Source organism: Salmo salar, chromosome 15 (assembly GCF_965601325.2).
Source record: "Salmo salar chromosome 15, fSalSal1, whole genome shotgun sequence".
Classification (NCBI taxonomy): domain Eukaryota; kingdom Metazoa; phylum Chordata; class Actinopteri; order Salmoniformes; family Salmonidae; genus Salmo; species Salmo salar.
Window position 1 is genome coordinate 106,770,024 of NC_138305.1, and position 21,958 is coordinate 106,791,981.

A 21,958-nucleotide genomic window follows, 5' to 3' on the forward strand; every position below is an offset into this window, starting at 1 on the left:
GCAATGAAAGCAATTGTGCTGATTATAGATTATAGTTTCAAAAGATTGCGACCCCCCCGCCCTTTGCCTCACAATGGTTTGATCCACTGCCAGTTCCTTAGTTTGCATGTAACTGCCGTGAGGTTCATCCAGTCAATCCCGCACACACACACACTAGCTGAATATGCAGAGCTAGCGCGCAAATATTAACTATTAAGCTAGCTAGTACCTATTCCATTTATGTGGCCTCGTCAAAGATGGAATCTTTGCTATCGTCAATGTATTCCAAGATCAGCATGCATGTAAGTTAGTGCTTCAAAGTCCCTGTGATAAGGTTAGCGATAAACTGGAGTCCAAACTGAACAGAACTACACTCTCTTCTACCATTGTTTTAAATATATTTAATGGTCTTGTTGCAAAAGCTAAATTGTCGCAAGGGAACTTTTATTTCTTTATTTTATTTCACCTTTATTTAACCCGGGTAGCAAAGATTATAGCAAACACCACTGAATTGGTGCTCGCTAGCTTTGCAAATTCAGCTATTGTTGGAAGCCAGCCAATATGAAGCAAACGATTAAAATTACAAAAGGTTGCAGCATATGTTGTGTAAATGGTGAACTCATACAGCTGTCAACTCTTGTCACTGCAATCCGTTTCACATTTGCTAGCTACCTTTTAGAACGAAGCCCATATAGAATGATAGAAGATAAGATGATAGAAGCCCATCTCCTACTGTAAATAACCTACATACTGTGTGTGTGTAGCCAGCCAGGTAGAAAAATGGCAGAAAAAAGACGGACATCAGAGTATTTTTCAGTACACCAAAACGCAAAGTAAGAACCCTAGTAGCCTAATATCTCAGACTAGTTGATAAAATGTTCATAAGAATGAAGTGAAATGCTAATGGAAATGTTTCACAATGATGTCATTAGGCAGAGCAGGCAACAGATGGCACACAGACAGCAGAGTTGGGGACAGATATGCAGGGACAGACTGGCAGAGACAGGGAGTCTCAGGTAAGTTTGTTGAGTCTTTGTTTGGCAACATTATGAAAGGTTCTCAATTTTTGTTAACTTGTAAAATAGGAACATAATTGGAAAATGCCATGGATACCCCCACTCTCAACTTAAACTGGTGACTGAACTAAGATTTGTTAAAGGCAATGGTATTGCTGTTGTGATTAGTTGTGTAGTTTTGGGTACCGGTAGTTAGGAGTACGGCAAACACCTTATTTCTTTGGTTCCTCAATATACATTTACCATATTACAACGTAGGCTATGTGTTACAGCACTACTTTTGGTGTCCCCCTCAGGAATTGCTCTTGAGAAATTTCATGTAATTGTCCCCTCCAAAGTTGATATCAGATTTTCGCCCCTGCCTAGACCATTATTCCTCTTCCACCAAACTTTATAGTTGGCACTGTGCATTGGGGCAAGTAGCGTTCTTCTGGCATCCGCCAAACCCTGATTCGTCCATCGGACTGCCAGATGATGAAACGTGATTCATCACTCCAGAGAATGCGTTTTCACTGCTCCATAGTCCACAGTCCCTGCTCTAGAATGCCATTCAAGCCAATCAGAAACGAGTGTTCAACAATGCCATGCTATATAATATTCCGGACTCTGACATTGCTCGTTCTGATATTTCCATCTTTTTACTTTTTGGATTTGCTGTGTATTGTTTTGTAAAAATGTTTTGCTAGAGTATTATTACTGGACTGTTGGAGATAGAAACACAAGCATTTCACTGCACCTGCGATAGCATCTGCAAATCTGTGTACACAACCAATAAACTTCTATTTGCTTTGACCTCTATCTTAAGCTGCACTTTTGCAATCTCGCCACAGGATGGCACCATCTGAGTAGCATACAAAAGCCACAAGCTATTTGTAACCATGCAGTAGTGTCTTGTAACCATGCAGTAGTGTCTTGTAACCATGCAGTAGTGTCTTGTAACCATGCAGTAGTGTCTTGTAACCATGCAGTAGTGTCTTGTAACCATACAGTAGTGTCTTGTAACCATGCAGTAGTGTCTTGTAACCATGCCGTAGTGTCTTGTAACCATGCAGTAGTGTCTTGTAACCATGCAGTAGTGTCTTGTAACCATACAGTAGTGTCTTGTAACCATGCAGTAGTGTCTTGTAACCATGCAGTAGTGTCTTGTAACCATGCAGTAGTGTCTTGTAACCATACAGTAGTGTCTTGTAACCATGCAGTAGTGTCTTGTAACCATGCAGTAGTGTCTTGTAACCATGCAGTAATGTCTTGTAACCATGCAGTAGTGTCTTGTAACCATACAGTAGTGTCTTGGTGAGCAAATTCATGAGCTACTGTTTGCAAATTCACCTTGGCTATCAACTCTGATTTCAGAGCACTCTCATTTGAGTGTGCCAGAGCGCAGAATAACTAATGAATTTACCAATGCTCAGCACCAACACTCGCTGAATATGGCTGTTGTCAGTAAACGTCGGCAAAAAGGCGTAGTTAAATTGTTTCCAGCAGCACAGTTACAGCCACCAACGCTCTGGATAACATGAAAACAGCCTAACCAGCTCTCCTAGGGCTAGTAATATGGTCAGAGTTAAGTGCTCTTTGTGTCTGGAAGTAGCTAGCAAGCTAGCCAACGTTAGCCAGTTAGCTTGGGTGCTTGACCTCCGTTGTGAGGTCAGAACGCTCGGATCCACCCTACTCCTCGGCCAGAGGGTCAGAATTTACGAACACCCAGAGCGCACTCTGAGCACACTCTGGCACTCCAGATTGAATTTATGAACACACCCTGTTCCGTTTTTCAGAAGAACCATTTTGTTGTCTGTTCTTTTTTTAAATTCCCTCTCAAACCAATCCTAAGTGCTTTTGGTCTAACATTTTGTAAGACAGCCATTGAGTCTCAGTATCAGCGGCCTGTGACAGACCTAGTTTGGGTCAGTGTTTACCCTGGGACCCTAACTAGGGGGAACAGGTCAAAAGGTATAAAGGCCCCCCCAATACACCTGTTCAGATTAGATATTTGTCACTGATAGGCCTATAGTTAGTACTGTGTTGTTACTGACCAAGTCTATTTCTGAGGGCAACAATTTTGTGACCATGCTGTTTTGAAGAAATGTTTGGGGTGTGGTTGATTGAACTAAGCAGGTAGGCCTATGTGTTACCTCTGGTTCTCAGTGTTTGTTTTTTCAACTTTGACATAGAGTATGGCTACATATTGGCTTTAGATTTGGTGCTAAATCTATCCTACTTCCCTCCTCTCTTCCCACATGAAACAATACTACAGTTTACTAGAATACTGCATTACTTACTATAGAAATATGTAGTGTACTGTAGAATACTATACTACACACTGTAGTATCCCTTGATCGTGAAGTGCTTACTATAGAATATTGTAGTATACTGTAGAATACAATAGTAAATACTACAGTAGTTTCTGCAAAAAAAAATGCGGTAGTAAATTTTACAGTAATCTTCAAAAACACACTTTTTTAACTATAGTAAATACCACAGTATTTAATTAGCATATATGCTGCTCATTCCCCTCCCCCATATCTCAATTTATGCCACCCATAAGTGAGAAACTTACACATATAGACCATATTGTGTTGCCTACAGGTTTTAGAAAATGCTCTTTTAGTATTTCTCCAGTAGATTTCCTCATGGAGAAGGTCTACATGTTTATGTCAAAGATAATAAGACAAAAACACTATAGTAAATACTACAGTAATGTCTGCAAAAACATTACAGTAAATACGACAGGATACTACAATTAATTACTATAGTGTATATACTACACTTTTCTTTTACTACAGTATTAATACTATAGTTAATTGTAAATACAACAGTAAATACTACAGTGAATACTACAGTAATATAAATATAGTAATACTATAGTATTTTTTTCATGTGTTTCCTTTCTCCTGTGAAAGCAACCCGATGCAACCTGACACTTATAGCTGAACTCTCTCACCCTAATTCTATTACCTCTCATGTTTACAGTTACAGGAGGACTTAGGCCTACACCGCAGGCTACCAATTGTGTGCTTACAGTATAGGTACAAAACTGTTGATGCCATTTAATCACATCAAGCGTCTCAGAGTAGGAGTGCTGATCTAGGATCAGTTCCCCTGTCTTATATTTTATTAATTATTATCAAAAATTATGCCATGGCATTGTTGAATACTCGTTTCTGATTGGCTTGAAGGACATTCTAGAGTGTGCATTATTTCCTTACAACGCACTGTATATCAGCACTGTACAATTCAATGGCTATAGTTCATTCTTACATGGTCTATTGAGCTGCTTTTGAAAGCAAAAGTCGAATTGAAAACATTATTGTCATTGTTGAATTCAATTTTCATAATAGCAAGCTAGGACTGATGGCCTGGTTAGCTAATAGTCAAGCCTGTTTGTTTGGTTACCAAGGCAACTACTGTAGCTAGCTAGTAAACTTGTTAGCTACTTCAATGGATGTTGAACACGTTTCTAGTGGCAAATGAACACATTTGTAGTAGCAAATGTGTTAAATTATAGCCATGGTGTAAAAGGGACAATCAACTCCTGGCTCTATGAGTTCTCTGGAAAATAATGCAACTCCGTGGAAGATTAGTTCCACTCAGCTAGTGCTTCGTGGAACAACTTCCACGTCAGTTCATTATTTTCCAGGGAACTCATAGCCCCTCATTGATTATCGCTCACTTATAATAATGCTAAAACTGATCTTAGATCTGCACTCCTATTCTGAGATGCTTTTGTGAGTACAAGGCCTGGATTTATGGGCATGAGCCTGAGGCGTGAGTTGTTCAAAATAGAAGCACAGAAACTGCTTCTCTGGTTTATGATTCAGGAACTACTCTGCAGTCAAGATACATCTCTGGCATAGATCAAAAGCTTGGTGTACTTTTTGAAACTATGGTCGGGACGACAGCTTTGCAGATTTAATGACACGTTCAGAGGTATTTCTTTTGGGTAATGAGGTTAATATATGGATGTACAGGCGCCAGTGACAGCCCTCACCCAATGACCCTGGATAAAGAGTGTGTGTGTGTGTGTGTGTGTGTGTGTGTGTGTGTGTGTGTGTGTGTGTGTGTGTGTGTGTCGGAGATGGAACGGTTGTCACACACCTAGGACCTAAGCCTTTTGCCGCTCTATAGTGTTTTTGATGGATGACTCTCATGCACCAATGACAAACAGCAACGCAGGGCAGGCCGGCATATTATAGCCTGGTTTACTGAGTTAATAGACACAAGCTCCTTAGTTTACTCGGAATACAACTTAGGTAGCCAATTCAATGTACTTTACACACTATTTTCAGGTTAAAATAGTTCCATTTCACTGTGACTGACCAGGCTTTAGAGAGATGTTTAATCATTTTGTCTCAAGATTTGCAATGAACAGGGACAGTTGATGAACTACTGTTCTTACAATACAAAACATTTGTAGTACATATTATATGACTGATGTTTTTACAACCGTCTGAAGTAAAGCAGTGTAATGTTACTGTGAAAGTAACATGTCTAAAATGTATCTCCCTATGTAATGGGTAAACATTTACTCTGTCTGATTTAAAGTTTAATACGTCTATTTTGAGAGTCTGATACCTCTGCATTAAACGTTACAGTAAATCTTACTTTGAGGGACCAAATGACTCATTCATTGTGAGTCGGAGGCCTATAAGCCATTATTCACTATTTCCTCAGCTTGCTTTCCACAGGCCGTCCATCATTCTCCTTAGTTCCTGATCTGTTCTGAAGGCTCCTCTTATCTCTTCTACTTAATCGTATGTTTAATCAGTGCTGGGGCTGTGTAGCTGGAGAGAGTGCCCGGGCATATTCAGTGGGGCGCACAACGGAAAACGTTTTAAAACAGTCTGCAACAGAAAGTGAGCGTTTCTTAGTTCAGGTAGTCGTCCCTCTCTGTTTCAGTCCGCTTTCTTCAGTTTGGTGCCTAATGAATATGGCCCTGAGGCTGTCTCCTTGGGTCTGGCTGGAATTTGAAGGCTGTATGTGGGTGTGGAAAGTGTCTCTGACGGGTTAGCTTTACGCTCCCTCCAGTCTGCTCAGCTCCTCTATTGGAACCACATGTCGGCTTGCACAAAACACGACACAGATCAGGGGAGGCCGGGAGGGGACTGGCTGGCAGCTAATCTGTTCCAGCATTGCTGTAATAATACTGACGTTACTAGAGGGAGGGTAGATAGAAGGTAAAGAGTGTGCACCAAATATTTGCCCATAGCAATCTAACCACTTGGGGTTCCCTGTAGCTCAGTTGGTAGAGCATGGTGTTTGCAACGCCAGGGTTGTGGGTTCGATTCCCATGGGGGGCCAGCACAGAAAAAATGTATGAAATTGTATGAAATGTATGCATTCACTACTGTAAGTCGCTCTGGATAAGAACGTCTGCTAAATGACTAAAATGTAAATGTAAAATGGAATCAAAGGAGCTTTGAAGGATCTATCTTTCACAATAATTAATTTTCTTTTTAACCCAGAGTAGATGCTTTAACGAAAATCACCCAGATTATCTTGTAAGGCTAGCTGACACAGAGTGGGCATCTTGTCATGTATACCAGATTGGGTATCCAACGATGTGAAGACAGTAGGCATAGAGAGAACATGAAGTTATCTTCATCTTCCTCCAATCAGCCCCACCATCCGCCTGCTTCCCACTGCTGGCTTTATTGCCTCTTAAGTGAAGCTGCTCTGCAGAGGTGGGCATGGTTGATCCTTGGATGGGAGACCAGATGCTGCTGGACGTGTTGTCAGAGGGCCAGTAGGGGGCACTCTTCCCTCTGGTCTAAGGAGACCCCAATAGCAGCGGTGATTTTTTTTTATAAATAAATAAAATAAATGTATACCCCGTTTTTCTCCCCCAGTTTCGTGGTATCCAATAATTGGTAGCTACAGTCTTGTCTCATCGCTGCAACTCCCGTACGGACTCGGGAGAGGCGAAGGTCGAGAGCCATGCGTCCTCCAAAACACGACCCACCAAGCCGCACTGCTTCTTGACACAATGCACATCCAACGCGGAAGCCAGCCGCATCAATGTGTCGGAGGAAACACTGTACACCTGGCGACCGTGTCAGCATGCACTGCGCCCGGCCCGCCACAGGAGTCACTAGTGCGCGATGGGTCAAGGATATCCCTGCCGGCCAAACCCTCCCTAACCCGGACGACGTTGGGCCAATTGTGCTTCGCCTCATGGGCCTCCCGGTCGCGGCCGGCTGCGACAGAGCCTGGGCTCGAACCCAGAATTTCTGGTGGCCTTAGAACACTGCGCCACCCAGGAGGCAGAGCAGCGGTGAATTGAAATGGTGGCTGAACTTACAACAAATGCCTCGTTGTACGTTGTACATTCTCACCTACTCTTTTCTGTATGGTCATTAGCACAGTATACATAATCCCAATTTATTGGCGCATTGAACCTCAACGCACGCCATAGTTTAAAAACTCTGTGGATAGTGCTAAAACAATGACGTCACATCTACGTATATGCACGTTCACCATTGTCCCCATGAGTTACAGTAACTCTGGGTCATTGAAACCCATTTTGTAATGTGGGAAATCACGCCACACCACCGCTGTGTCAAGGCAAGAGCCTATCAGTAAAGAATAATTAATCACCGCTCCATTAAATACTCATTGTGATAAAAAAAATGAAGAAAGGACCGGGGCATTATAACCCCAATTTCTTCAGTGAGACTTACAGTGCCTTCAGAAGGTATTCATACACCTTCCACATTTTTGTTGTGTTACAGCCTGAATTCAAAATGGATTAAATCGTGTTTCTTTCTCACCGATCTGCACACAATTCCCCATAATGACATATTGAAAACATGTATTTAGAAATGTTAGCACAGTTATTGAAAATGAAATACAGAACTATCTCATACAGTGCATTCAGAAAGTATTCAGACCCCTTAATCTTTCCACATTTTGTTATGCTACAGCCTTATTCTAAAATGGATTAAATTGTTTTTTTCCCCCCTCATCAATCTACACACAATACCCCATAATGACTAAGCAAAAACAGGTTAATAGCCCATAATGACAAAGCAAAAACACATTTTACATTTTTTTGCAAATTTATTAGAAAAAAACCTGAAATATCAAGTATTCAGACCTTTACTCAGTAATTTGTTGAAGCACCTTTGGCAGTGATTACAGCCTCAAGTCTTCTTGGGTATGACGCTACATGCTTGGCACACCTGTATTTGGGGAGTTTCTCCCATTCTTCTCTGCAGATCCACGCAAGCTCTGTCATGTTGGATGGGGAGCGTCGCTGCACAGCTATTTTCAGGTCTCTCCAGAGATGTTTGATCGGGTTCAAGTCCAGACTCAAGGACATTCATAGACTTGTCATGAAGCCAATCCTGCGTTGTCTTGGCTGTGTGCTTAGGGCCGTTGTCCTGTTGGAAGGTGAACCTTCGCCCCAGTCTGAGGTCCTGAGCACTCTGGAGCAGGTTTTCATCAAGGATCTCTCTGTACTTTGCTCTGTTCATCTTCCCTCATTCCTGACTGAGTCTCACAGTCCCTACCACTGAAAAACATCCCCACAGCATGATGCTGCCACCACCTTGCTTAACCATAGGGATGGTGCCAGGTTTCCTCCAGACATTATGCTTGGCATTCAGGCCAAAGAGTTCAATCTTGGTTTCATCAGACCATGTTTCTCATGGTCTGAGAGTCTTTAGGTGCCTTTTGGCAAACTTCAAGCAGGCTGTCATGTGCCTTTTACTGAGGAGTGGCCACTCTACCATAAAGGCCTGATTGGTGGAGTGCTGCAGAGATGGTTGTCCATCTGGAAGGTTCTCCCATCCACACAGAGGTACTCTGGAGCTCTGTCAGAGTGACCATCATGTTCTTGGTCACCTCCCTGATCAAGGCCCTTCTCCCCTGATTGCTCAGTTTGGCCGTGCGGCCAACTTTAGGAAGAGTCTTGGGGGTTCCAAACTTGTTCCATTTAAGAATGATAAAGGCCATTGTGTGACCTTTAATGCTGCAAACATTTTTTGGTACCCTTCCCCACATCTGAGCCTCGACTAAATTCTGTCTCGGAGCTCTAAGGACAATTCCTTCGACCTCATGGCTTGGTTTTTGCTCTGGCATGCACTGTCAACTGTGGGACCTTATATAGACAGGTGTGTGCCTTTCCAAATCATGTCCAAACAATTGAATTTAGCACAGGTGAATTCCAATCAAGTTGTAGAAACATCTCAAGGATGATCAATGGAAACAGGATGCACCTGAGCTCAATTTCGAGCCTTATAGCTAAGGGTCTGAATATTTATGTAAATAAGGTATTTCTGTTATTTATTTTTAATAAATTAGCAAACATTTCTAAAAACCTGTTTTTCGCTTTGTCATTATGGGGTATTGTGTGTAGATTGATGAGGACATTTTTTTTTAAATTTAATCAATTTTAGAATAAGGCTGTAATGTAACAAAATATGGAAAATGTCAAGGGGTCTAAATACTTTCCGAATGAACTGTACATCCCTGAGTCAGTACTTTATATAAGCACCTTTGGCAGTGATTATGACTGTGAGTTCAGTGCTTTCCACACCTGGATTGTGCAACATTTGCCCTATTTTATTTTATTTATTTTATTATAAACTCTGTCAAATTAGTTGTTGATCATTGCTAGACAGTCATTTTCAAGTCTTGCCATAGATTTTCAAGTATATTTAAGTCAAAACTGTATCTCAGCCACTCAGGAACATTCACTGGCTTCTTGGTAGAAACTATAGTGTAGATTTGGCCTTGTGTTTAAGGTTTTTGCTCCCAAACGTAACACTTTGTATTCAGGACAACAACAAAGAAATTAGCTTTGCCACATTTTCTGCAGTATTACTTTAGCGCCATGCTGCAAACAAGATGCATGTTTTGGAATATTTTTATTCTCCACAGGCTTCCTTCTTATCGCTCTGTCATTTAGGTTAGTATTGTGAAGTAACTACAATGTTGTCCTCAGTTCTTCTCCTTTCACTGTCAGCGATTTCTAGGAGTGGTGGTAGGAGTCAGGCGCAGAGAGCAGAGGTAAGGAAAAATGCGTTTATTCCTTAATACAAAAAACGGTCGACGCCAACAACCGGCGTGAATAGCGAAGTGCCCAAATAACAACGGATCCACCTTACGCATACAAAACAACACAAGCAGATCGCCAGCACATCCAACAACAAAAACACTCTGACGAAAATAATCCCACACAAACCTGGGCGGGCTAAACAGGCTTAAATAACCATAAATCAAGAGACACAAATAAGGAACAGGTGCAAACAACAAGACATACCAAACGAAAAGGAAAAAGGGATCAGCGGCGGCTAGTAGGCCGGCGACGACGACCGCCGAGCGCCGCCCGAGCAGGCAGGGGAGCCACTTTCGGTGGGATTCGTGACATTCACAGCCAGTAAACTCTGCAACTGTTTTAAAGTCACCATCGGCCTCATGGTGAAATCCCTGAGCGGTTTCCTTCCTCTCCGGGAACTGACTTAGGAAGGACGTCTGCATCTTTGTAGTGACTGGGTGTATTGATACACCATCCAAAGTGTAATGAATAACTTTACTGTGCTCAAAGGGATATTCAATGTCATCTTTTTTTTTTAACCCGTCTACCAGTAGGTTCTCTTCTTTGCGAGGCATTGGAAAACCTGCCTGGTCTTTGTGGTTGAATCTGTGTTTGAAATTCACTGTTCGACTGAGGGACCTTACAGATAATCATGTTAAACATGCAACTTATTACTGTATGTGACTTTTTTAGTCCTGAATATATTTAGGTTTGCGCTAACAAAAGGGTTGAATACTTATTGACTCAAAACATTTCAGCTTTTCAATTATTATTAATTTTCAAAAAAAAATAATCATTATAGGGTATTGTGTGTAGGACAGTGACCAAAATAATCTACATCAAAATCTATTTTAAATTCAGGCTGTAACACAACAAAATGTGGAAAAAGTCAAGAGGTGTGAATACTTTCTGAAGGCTCTGTATAGCTCATCCCTTATTTGCCAGATGTGAAATGCTGGATATTAATTTGATCACCCTGTTGCATGAGAACTTTTCTGCAAAGCAGGAAATGTAAAACGTGTTGTGTATTTAAGGTTTAAAAACAACTTCTGAAGTTTGTAATTTCGACTTTGACATTTCAGACTTTTTTCACGAAAAAGACTGTATATCAGCCCCTACAAAATGTCCATTAATTATAATTGTTGCTGCAGGATTATTTTCCTGTTTTAGCAAAACCCTGCCTTCTCGATGCAGAGCAGGGACTTCGGAAGGTGGCCCTATAGCCGCCCTACACTTCATCATCAGCGGCATAGTGCGGTCGCTCAGTTAGTTTTTCATTAATAGACCTGCCACTTTAAACTGATGCATGGGGTGCCAGCCGAAGGCCTCTTGAAGTGAGACCAGCTATACTGCTACACACACAAACAAACACACACACGCGCACACACCTCAACAGACTGACAGCTATTGTAGTCCTGGATGTTGTATAGTCTGACCACACTATAGTCAGTAAAGGTCATAACCAAAGTAGTTGTTCAAATCTACATATAACCTACAATAGCGGAAACATTTTCCCTCTGACGATTGGAGGCAGTAAACAGATGAAACCCTTTATTGTTGATCAATAAAGTACAACATACATCACATACATTACCAGTCAAAAGTTTGGACACACTTACTCAATCAAGGGTTTTTTCTTTCTTTTTACGATTTTCTACATTGTAGAATAATAGACATCAAAACTATGAAATAACAAATATGGAATCATGTAGTAACCAAAAAAAGTGTTAAACATATAAAAATATATTTTAGATTTTAAATTCTTCAAAGTAGCCACCCTTTGCCTTGATGACAGCTTTGCACACTATTGGCATTCTCTCAACCAGCTTCGTGGGGAATGCTTTTCCAACAGTCTTGAAGGAGTTCCTAGATATGCTGAGCACTTGTTGGCTGCTTTTCCTTCACTATGTGGTCCAACTCATACCAAACCATCTCAATTGGGTTGAGGTCGGGTGATTGTGGAGGCCAGGTGATCTGATGCAGCACTCCATCACTCTCCTTGGTCAAATAGACCTTACACAGCCTGGAGGTGTGTTTTGGGTCTTTGTACTGTTGAAAAACAAATGATAGACCCACTAAGCGCAAACCAGATGGAATGGTGTATCACTGCAGAATGCTATGGTAGCCATGCTGGTTAAGTGTGCCTTGAATTCTAAATAAATAACAGACAGTGTCATCAGCAAACCACCCCCACACCATCACACCTCCTCCTCCATGCTTCACGGTGGGAACCACACATGCAGAGATGATCTGTTCACCTACTCCGTGTCTCACAAAGACACGGTGGTTGGAACCAGAAATCTCACATTTGGACTCATCAGAACAAAGGACAGATTTCCACCGGTCTAATGTCCATTGCTCATATTCCTTGGCCCAAGCAAGTCTCTTCTTATTATTGATGTCCTTAGTAGTGGTTTCTTTGCAGAAATTCGACCACGAAGGCCTGATTCACACAGTCTCCTTTGAACAGTTGATGTTGAGATGTGTCTGTTACTTGAACTCTGTGAAGCATTTATCTGGGCTGCAATTTCTGAGGCTGGTAACTCTAATGAACTTATCCTCTGCAGCAGAGGTAACTCTGGGTCTTCCTTTGTGGCGGTCCTCATGAGAGCCAGTTTCATCATAACGCTTGATGGTTTTTGCGACTGCACTTGAAGAAACGTTCAAAGTTCTTGATATTTTCCGGATTGACTGACCTTCATGTCTTATTAAAGTAATGATGGACTGTCGTTTCTCTTTGCACTGTTCTTTCCATAATATGGACTTGGTCACTTACCAAAATAGGGCTTGGTCTTTTACCAAAATAGGGCTATCTTCTGTATACCACCCTACCTTGTTACAACACAACTGATTGACTCAAATGCATTAAGAAGGAAAGAAATTCCACAAATTAACTTTTAACAAGGCACACCTGTTAATTGAAATGAATTCCAGGTGACTACCTCATGAAGCTGGTTGAGAGAATGCCAAGAGTGTGCAAAGCTGGCATCAAGGCAAAGGGTGGGGTCTTTGAAGAATCTCAAATATAAAATATACCTTGATTTGTTTCACACTTTTTTGGTTACTACATGATTCCATATGTGTTATTTCATAGTTTTGATATATTCACTATTATTCTACAATGTAGAAAATCGTAAAAATAAAGAAAAACCCTTGAATGAGTAGGTGTGTCCAAACTTTTGACTGGTACTGTACTTTATTAACATCTACATCTTACATATTTAAATAATATTGTTTTTATATTCTTTGGTCTCACTATGTTTGTGATAATGCTCAAATCTGGATTGAATAAAATGTCTGCAAAATGGCAGGTTTTGTGCCTGATGGTGGCCTAACAAACCCAAACAAATGGTCGGTCATGTCACGGTCTGAAGTCTGTGGGTTTGCGGCAATGTTACATTATTTGGAGGAAAGTAGCGGAAGTGTATGTTGAAAGTGTGTGTGTGTGTGTGTGTGTTTAACTATACTTGTGGGAAGTCCCCACAGGAATATTTTAAATCGAACAAGAATTTGACAAACTGGGGACATTTTGTTAGTCCCCACAAGGTCAAATTCTATTTCTAGGTGGTTTAGGGTCAAGGTTTGAGCCAATCAATGTTATGGTTAGAATTTGGTTTAGCGTTAGGAGCGAGGGTTAGTTTTCGGGTTAGGAGCTAGTATTCGACCAGGGTTAGGAGCTAGTATTCGACCAGGGTTAGGAGCTAGTATTCGACCAGGGTTAGGAGCTAGTATTCGACCAGGGTTAGGAGCTAGTATTCGACCAGGGTTAGGAGCTAGTATTCGACCAGGGTTAGGAGCTAGTATTCGACCAGGGTTAGGAGCTAGTATTCGACCAGGGTTAGGAGCTAGTATTCGACCAGGGTTAGGAGCTAGTATTCGACCAGGGTTAGGAGCTAGTATTCGACCAGGGTTAGGAGCTAGTATTCGACCAGGGTTAGGAGCTAGTATTCGACCAGGGTTAGCAGCTAGGGTTAGTTTGGGGTCAAGGTTAGGTTTTGGGGTTAGGGAAAATAGGACATAGGACTCTGAATGGGACTGAATTATGTGTCCCCTGAAGGTTAATTATACGGGTGTGTGTGTGTGTGTGTGTGTGTGTGTGTGTGTGTGTGTGTGTGTGTGTGTGTGTGTGTGTGTGTGTGTGTGTGTGTGTGTGTGTGTGTGTGTGTGTGTGTGTGTGTGTGCATGCGTGTAGAGTTTTGACTTCTGCTGTTATTTCAACATGCAGGAACACATACATGTGGCCATAACTATCCATCAGGTCGCTAGTATACAAGATTGTGTTGGAATGTGTGTGTGAATGCATTAGCTCAGTCAGTACATAGTAGGGATCTGACCCTGACACTGTGGTGGTCATGTAGGCCTGGATAGAAGACTCCCAGGATCCTTAGCCTTCATCCGCAGGGCCAACAGGCTGGATGACTTATACTCTGTCTCGGGCCCCGGCTCAAAGGACTGGCCCCCGAGGGCCCCAGGGAAGCTGTGGAGGGAGTAGAGGCCGTTGATGCCAGGGTGGTGTTGGGGGTGATGGTGAGGGTGGTGCGGGTGGCTGGAGGACGGGGGCATGCCCATGAAGCCCACAGAGGGGAGGTTGCTGTGGGGATGGGGGTAAGGGCTCATACAGGAGGAAGACATGGTGTCAGGGCCCAGGACACAGCTCCCGCCAGACCCCCCACCCCCTCCTGCACCTGGCCACAGGTTGCTCTGCATCTACAAGGGAAGAGAGCAGTCTGATTAGAGACCAATGACGAAGCTCCACCGATAGGCTGCATAAAGATAATTCCCATCATGCTATTTGAAATGTAAATGCCAATGCTTGGTAATTCAATATATGGGTCTATCATTATTGATTGATTTGATTGATTGGTTTAAATGATTCTAATTAGTGTGTGATGATAATGATAGGTCATAGGTCACTTGCTATAACCCTTCTATGTGTCAGTGTGTTTGCTATCTAGTACCTATTGGAGGGAGGCAGGAGGGAGATATCATATGTTGTGACCAAAGATCTATGTGTCAGGGTGTACCTGATACGTAGAGACAGGGGCGCAACTTTCACTGGGGCACATTCTGAAATTGCATTTTTGTCCCGCTCAGATTTGTCATTGGAATGTGATACAAAAAGAGGCGATGGTGTTGCTTTAGGACCATGCGGACGCCTCTGAGCGGTCGGATAGGCTGTTTGGAGTGTTTTGTTAATAATAATTATGTCCCCCCCCCCACTTCTAAAACCAAAGTTGCACCCCTGTGCGTAGATAGATCGTATGTCGTGACCAAAGATCTATGTGTTTCAGGGTCTACCTGGTACGTAGAGATATCATACGTAGCAGCAAAGTGGTTTCGCACCTCCTGGATCTTCCCGTAGCGTTCTCTCTTCCTCCACTTGGCCCGGCGGTTCTGGAACCATACCTGACGAATGAAGAGAGAGAGATTGGAGAGATGATTTTCTCTACCATTATATAGGACCCCTGCCTTGCCATGTTCCTACCTGCCTGAAAGAATTTGGCTTCAATTGGTTTCAATAGAACATTTAAATAGGCCCTGGAATATTGATTCATCTGGGGGGGACAAATATCTAATAATATTGCAAACTCTGTTAAAAACTAGAGCAGCAGGGTAGGGGACTTTATATTTTCTGTGTAGAGTGGCATTATTCTACCTGTACACGGGCCTCTGTGAGTTCGGTCCTGAGGGCCAGCTGTTCCCGGGCGTAAACGTCAGGGTAGTGAGTCTTCTGAAACACCTTCTCCAGCTCCTCCAACTGGAAGGTACTGAAGGTGGTGCGGTTACGACGTTTCTTGTTCTTGCCCGATAGGTCGATTGAGTCTGCTATGGAGTCCCCTGGTTGGAGACCGTTGGTTGGCTCCTTCAGTTTGATGCAGCAGTCTGAGCCAATCACGGGATAGCCCATGGGCTTGGGACCCGCCTTCTCTCTGGCTGAGGGAGGGCATACAGGGAGGGAAAGAGAGAATGGTGGTTACATGTAAAAACAAAGGTGTGTGTGTGTGTGTGTGTGTGTGTGTGTGTGTGTGTGTGTGTGTGTGTGTGTGTGTGTGTGTGTGTGTGTGTGTGTGTGTGTGTGTGTGTGTGTGTGTGTGTGTGTGTGTGTGTGTGTGTGTGTGTGTGTGTAAAGTACATTTCTGTGTTTAAGCAAGGCTCAGATGTCTACCTGTGGTAATGTTGTCACACAGAGATGCTCAGAATACACAGCCAACCTAAGGCTAGCTAGGGATGGTTCATTAGCGTCCACTGTAAGAGGCAGCAACGTAACATTCTGGATAATAATAAACAGGATGCAGCCACGCAGGCTTGTCTTTTCTCCGGAGATATGACTAAGATCTGAACGAGAACGTTCCCATGTTGTCTCAGGGGTCTCCCAGCTCCTCCTCCCCCAATACGAGGTATGAAGGCCTGATTAGAAACGACGAATAGAGTGGTAACTGTAGTATTATGTAAAACACTAAGTGAGCTGCTTGTTGTATCGTTTTACTATATGAACAAATCTGCATGAGATAGTGTTGGAAATAAACTTTAGTCAGAAATAAATGATGGTTTAGTCAGATCTGACCAGACACAACATTCCAGCCTACTGCAACACTGTTTGTTCTGATTTGCTGTGAACACCCCTCCTTTAACTGAAGGTCTTGAATCACTGAGCAGAAAACAAACTCTGTGTGAGTCCCAAATGTATTAGTCCATTTAGAAAGTTATAAATTCGACCCCATTTGACCCAAATTTGATAGAAAGTACGATTGTGTGTATGAAATAACAAACCAATGAAATGGAAATCTACACTGAGTGTACAAAACATGATCAACAGCTGCTCTTTCCATGACAGACTGACCAGGTGAATCCAGGTGAAAGATATGATCCCTTATTGATGTCTCTTGTTAAATCCACTCCAGTGTAGATGAAGGGGAGAAGACAGGTTAAAGAAGGATTTTAAGCCTTGAGACAAATGAGACATGGATTGTGTATGTGTGCCATTCAGAGGGTGAATGGGCAAGACTAAAGTTTTAAGTGCCTTTGAACGGGCTATGGTAGTAGGTGCCAGGCGCATTGGTTTGTGTCTAGAATTGCAACGCTGCTGGGGTTTTCACGCTCAACAGTTTCCCATTTGTATCAAGAATGGTCCACCACCCAAAGGACATCCAACCAACTTCACACTGTGGGAAGCATTGGAGTCAACATGGGCCAACATCCCTGTGGAATGCTTTCGACACCTTGTAGAGTCCATGATGAGTGGATGACTGGACTGTACCATAATGTTTTACTCTGGGCGTGTTTGGATGACTGAACTGTACCATACTGTTTTACTCTGGGCGTGTTTGGATGACTGAACTGTTCCATAATGTTTTACTCTGGGCGTGTTTGGATGACTGAACTGTACCATAATGTTTTACTCTGGGCGTGTTTTTAGTGCATTACTGTTGACCGGGACCCTTAGGACTCTGGTCAAAAGTAGTGCACTATATAGGGAAAAGGCACTATATAGGGAAAAGGATGCCATTTTGGATGTAACCCCCTGATGCCTATTTAGATCCAACCTCACGTCATAGTTCATCATGCCAAGAGATTGGAAAGAGGTTATTAAGATTTTACAATCTAAGAATAAGTATTCAAAAAGACATCAGACATGCTGTAGTGTAGCTTTTACCAGTGGTGTAAAGTACTTAAGTAAAAATACTTGAAAGTACTACTTAAGTAGTTTTTTGGGGGTATCTGTACTTTACTATTTATATTTTTGACAACTATTTATTTTACTTCCTTACATTCCTAAAGAAAATGATGTACTTTTTACTCCATACATTTTCCCTGACACCTTAAAGTACTCCTTAAATGTTTAATGCTTAGCACGACAGGAAAATGGTCCAATTCACGCACTAATCAAGAAAACATCCCTGGTCATCTACTGCCTCTTATCTGGTGGACTCACGAAAACACAAATGCTTTGTTTATAAATGATGTCTGAGTGTTGGAGCATGCCCCTGGCTAGCCATAAATTAAAAAAACAAGAAAAGTGTGGCGTCTGGTTTGCTTAATATAAGGAATTTGAAATTATTTTTACTTTTGATACTTAAGTATATTTTGGCAATTGCATTTACATTTTGATACTCAAGTATATTTAAAACCAAATACTTTTAGACTTTAACTCAAGTAGTATTTTACTGGGTGACTTTCACTTTTACTTGATTCATTTTCTATAAAAGGTATCTTTACTTTTACTCAAGTATAACAATTGGGTACTTTTTCCACCGCTGGCTTTTACCAAGAGCCCACATCCTCTCTCCCTATGGTCCAGTGTAATTGGAGATGCACAGTATGTGAAATGCATTACAAAACTGTACAGTCGAGATAAAGTCCAAATGGACCATTGTGAGTATATACTGACATCACGGGGTAATTTCAGCTGTTCTCTCCCTGACCTCTTGTTCTGTAAATGAGAAATGTAACATTTCGGGAGCATTGGATTGGGTTTAACAGTATTTTATAATTGACTTCTTATGCAGATTAGATAATGAGATTGAAGTCTTGAAGCATTAGTAACAAGTTTTGATGAAATAGCATTTTTGTAATTTAACTTTTCCAAATGTAAAATGTTTTATTTTTAATCATTTTGCATTTGTACATTTTTTTTTTACTGTGAAGGTCAAGAAGTGTCAACATGCATGAGATCTCGGGTTATGAATACCTGGTCAATTGAACATCCCCCTATCTCAATATATCTATTTCTTTGTATAACATTTTTATGCTATGTGGTATACCATCCCACTGCTCTACCATCCTTAAACCCTAACCCTCCCCCCCTTCCAAGCACTGATAGACAAAACATGAAGACTAGTCTGCCTTTGAAGGTGTGTGAGTCTGACTGTGCCCCAGAATGTTGGACAGCAAGCAACTGTCATGTGGACCACATCTCCACTCAAATCTGACCCAGAAAACCAACTCAGGTTAAACTGCTTTAGAGTTCACAGACTGACAACAAATGGATTTCTCTTGTCCAAAAAAAGTATTCTAATCATACCAATATTTGGGGCTCTCAGAAACCGCAGTATTATATAGTCAACAACCACTATTTTGAAATTGTTTCTGAAAACTCTTTCATAAAACCCCTTTTTGTGCGTGTGCGTGCGTGCACGGCGTGCATGCGCACTAGTGTGTGCGTTCCTGCGTGTGTATGCACGCCTGCGTATGTGTCAAGTGTGTGAGCGTGGGTTGTGTTTGCTAATATCTGAAGAATCTAAGAAAATAAATCTTCATTCAAGACCACAGTCAAAGCCTATACAATATCATCCAGTCAATTTGACATCAGACCATGCTGTTATCTAGATTGTAGATAAAGAGGAACTGTCCAGATGGAGGCTCTCTGCTCCATCATATGGCTGTCTTTGGCAACAACATGAATCAGACTGATATGAATGTTATTCTGAACACATACATCACCAAGTCCTTATCAGAACTCACATGCCTTCACTGGCAACTTTAGAGGATGGATTTCAAAACTTCAATAAATAATACTGAAGGACCATGTCATATCCTAAGACTTGAGTTCATGGGATATTATACAAGTTTAATAAAGTGTTTCTAACTTGGACTGCTGTATTGTTGCGTGCCTCAAGCCAAAGATAAAAAAAAATACAAAAATCTAATCTCACATTAAATCATCTCATCATTACATTATCAAAACATCTGAGTTGGCCAAAGTTTTATCTCATTTGCATTTTCAGTTTTTATATCTTTAAGTTAATCTAGTTCTAATTTTGAATTCAGTGGTATAAATTAATTGAATATATTTGACAGTTATTTAGAGAATGTTCTAATGTGGTTAAATGTGATGTTATTGCAAAAGAAAATGTCATTGAAAAGTTTGATGTAAACAACAAAAGGACACGGAGTCAAATTTAGCATAAAGGACATCTTGAGAATCTAATTTGGATATGTGCAACTTTACTTAGCTATTCAGAAACAAAAACAAAACTTTCAGATAAGAAACATGATCAATTTCAAATAAACTCTAGCTGTATTATTATTTATTTTTTTAAATTTATGAATGTATTTTGTGAAGGCTGCACGGGATTGATGTGTTTATACCGCACGGATGGAAGCTTCCTGCACGGACGCCGTAATCACGCACCGAGACGGCTCATTCACTTTCTGACCTTTGGCCCGCTCGCACTTTACATCAAAACTAATTGTGACTACCACTGTCAAGTGCAGATCAAACCTGATGACATATTTATCACCAGTGAGGTGCGTCCACTTTTACCAAGTGATTTTTACATTGTGATAGTTTTGTCACCAAATGTAAGCTAAGGTAGCCTAAAGGCTAAAATCGTTTTTTAGATATAGTTGCACATTCATTTCAGAAGGCCTAGACAATTACGTGGGCTATATCATTTTGTAGTCGTCTAGGCTTATAATCGGCCATGGGCTTATATATGTGTTTCAACATTTTATTAACATTTTATAGGCAACATTGGGGGAAATTATGTTCACCAAAATAAAGAATTGAAGTTCTGAAAAGGAACTCGCAAGGAATAAAATATAGGCCTTAATTCAAAACGTTAAACTAGTATTATCATTTGTAGAGTAAATAAGCCGTAGCAGCATTCAGATCTATACTACAAAGTAATTCCGTTTTTGGGGGGATTTTGTTTGATCCGGGCCTGCTGTGTGGACTAATAAAGTCTTTCGATTGTCATTTGGAACACTGTCATAATTTATTCAAACAAGCTGAATAATAATACAATTGTAGGTGAACAAATAAAATCAGACATTTAGTGAAAATGAATTACGATCATTGGAGACGTTTTTGTCCAAGGCCTTGCAAAATACGCAGGCTGTGCAGCGCCAAAGAAACTCTGAAAATGTATTTATCCGAGTCGCCACACTATAAAGACAAACTTGAAACAATTTGAGGTAGCTGGTTACAGAAATATTGATCTCCATTATCTTTTTCACGATGGATTTTGCCTGTTTGATTAGTCAAACTGTTTCCACAGGCAATAGACTCAGAACATTATTCAGATAGGCCTATATTATTTTGGTTAATAGCCTACTTTATAATAATAATAATAATAATAACGATTATTCTGATAATTATGACTATTTTCGTAGTCTCACCCACTGATGGCCGTGATTTCGATTATTTTAATAAAAACTCCACTTACCCTCCGAGTAATTTTCATAAAACGAGCCCTTCCCGCTTACTGATAAAACCTTTTGGTCCTGATTAATATTTTCCATGTATTTGTTGTGTTTGTTGGGCAAGGCGCGAGGATTCGTGGAGGCTGCCCCGTGCGTAAAGTCCGCGGGCGCGCCGTCGTTAAACCGTCCCATGGAGCTTGAGTAGTTGAAGTCACCCTGGAGACTCAGACGGTGAGCGAGAGGAAGATGTGTACTTTTCTGTAGTTCATCGCAGGGAAGGAACGAACCTCCAGAACTATTCTGATCCAAACCGGGAGAGTTATTCAGTCGTGTCCGGTTTGGCTGCGAAGAGAAAGACAAACAACTGTCCGCCTCCATCATGAGGTCAGTCCTGCATGCACTTTAACGACTCTACTCTGGTCCCGGTTACAGGAAAGCAAGGTTTCTTTGCGAGCGCGTGTTTTTTCTTACTCTTTTCTTCATTTTCAAGTGGGTGGGATTTAGGAGATCATGAACAAAGACCCGTGAAACAGGGAGGACCAAGCGGGACAGTGGGTTGATATGATCCGCCAAGAATTCAATCACGTGTGATTCCTGTCGTTACAATTAACCATTTAAATCCTCTTTCATTTTGTTAAAAAAACAAGCAAATGACTAATTCGGGCAGGGATATAGAGAGCATTTTACGCAAGGCACATTAAACAAACATGAAGGCGTTTTGTTATGTTCAGTGCCAAATGGCCAAATGCGCCCGAGGAAATGTATTGGTGCCCTCATTTTT

The 21,958-nt window shown here is 41.4% G+C and overlaps 1 protein-coding gene across 2 annotated transcripts; it reads right to left on the reverse strand.

Annotated features, from left to right (window-relative positions):
* Positions 1 to 14,085: 14,085 nt before the first annotated feature.
* On the reverse strand, positions 14,086 to 21,741 carry LOC106572846 (homeobox protein aristaless-like 3). Of its 2 annotated transcripts, none has more exons than XM_014147381.3 (4): positions 21,201 to 21,741; positions 15,689 to 15,966; positions 15,376 to 15,438; positions 14,086 to 14,739 (listed from the first exon to the last, which is right to left on the reverse strand). In XM_014147381.3, exons 1-4 carry the CDS (start codon positions 21,556 to 21,558, stop codon positions 14,383 to 14,385), a joined length of 1,056 nt encoding a protein of 351 aa, XP_014002856.1. In that variant the 5' UTR covers positions 21,559 to 21,741; the 3' UTR covers positions 14,086 to 14,382. The 2 variants fall into 2 exon arrangements, with proteins under 2 accessions (XP_014002856.1, XP_014002855.1); XM_014147380.3 differs by having other exon boundaries at positions 14,088 to 14,739; positions 15,331 to 15,438; positions 21,201 to 21,738.
* Between the last annotated feature and the right edge of the window lie 217 nt (positions 21,742 to 21,958).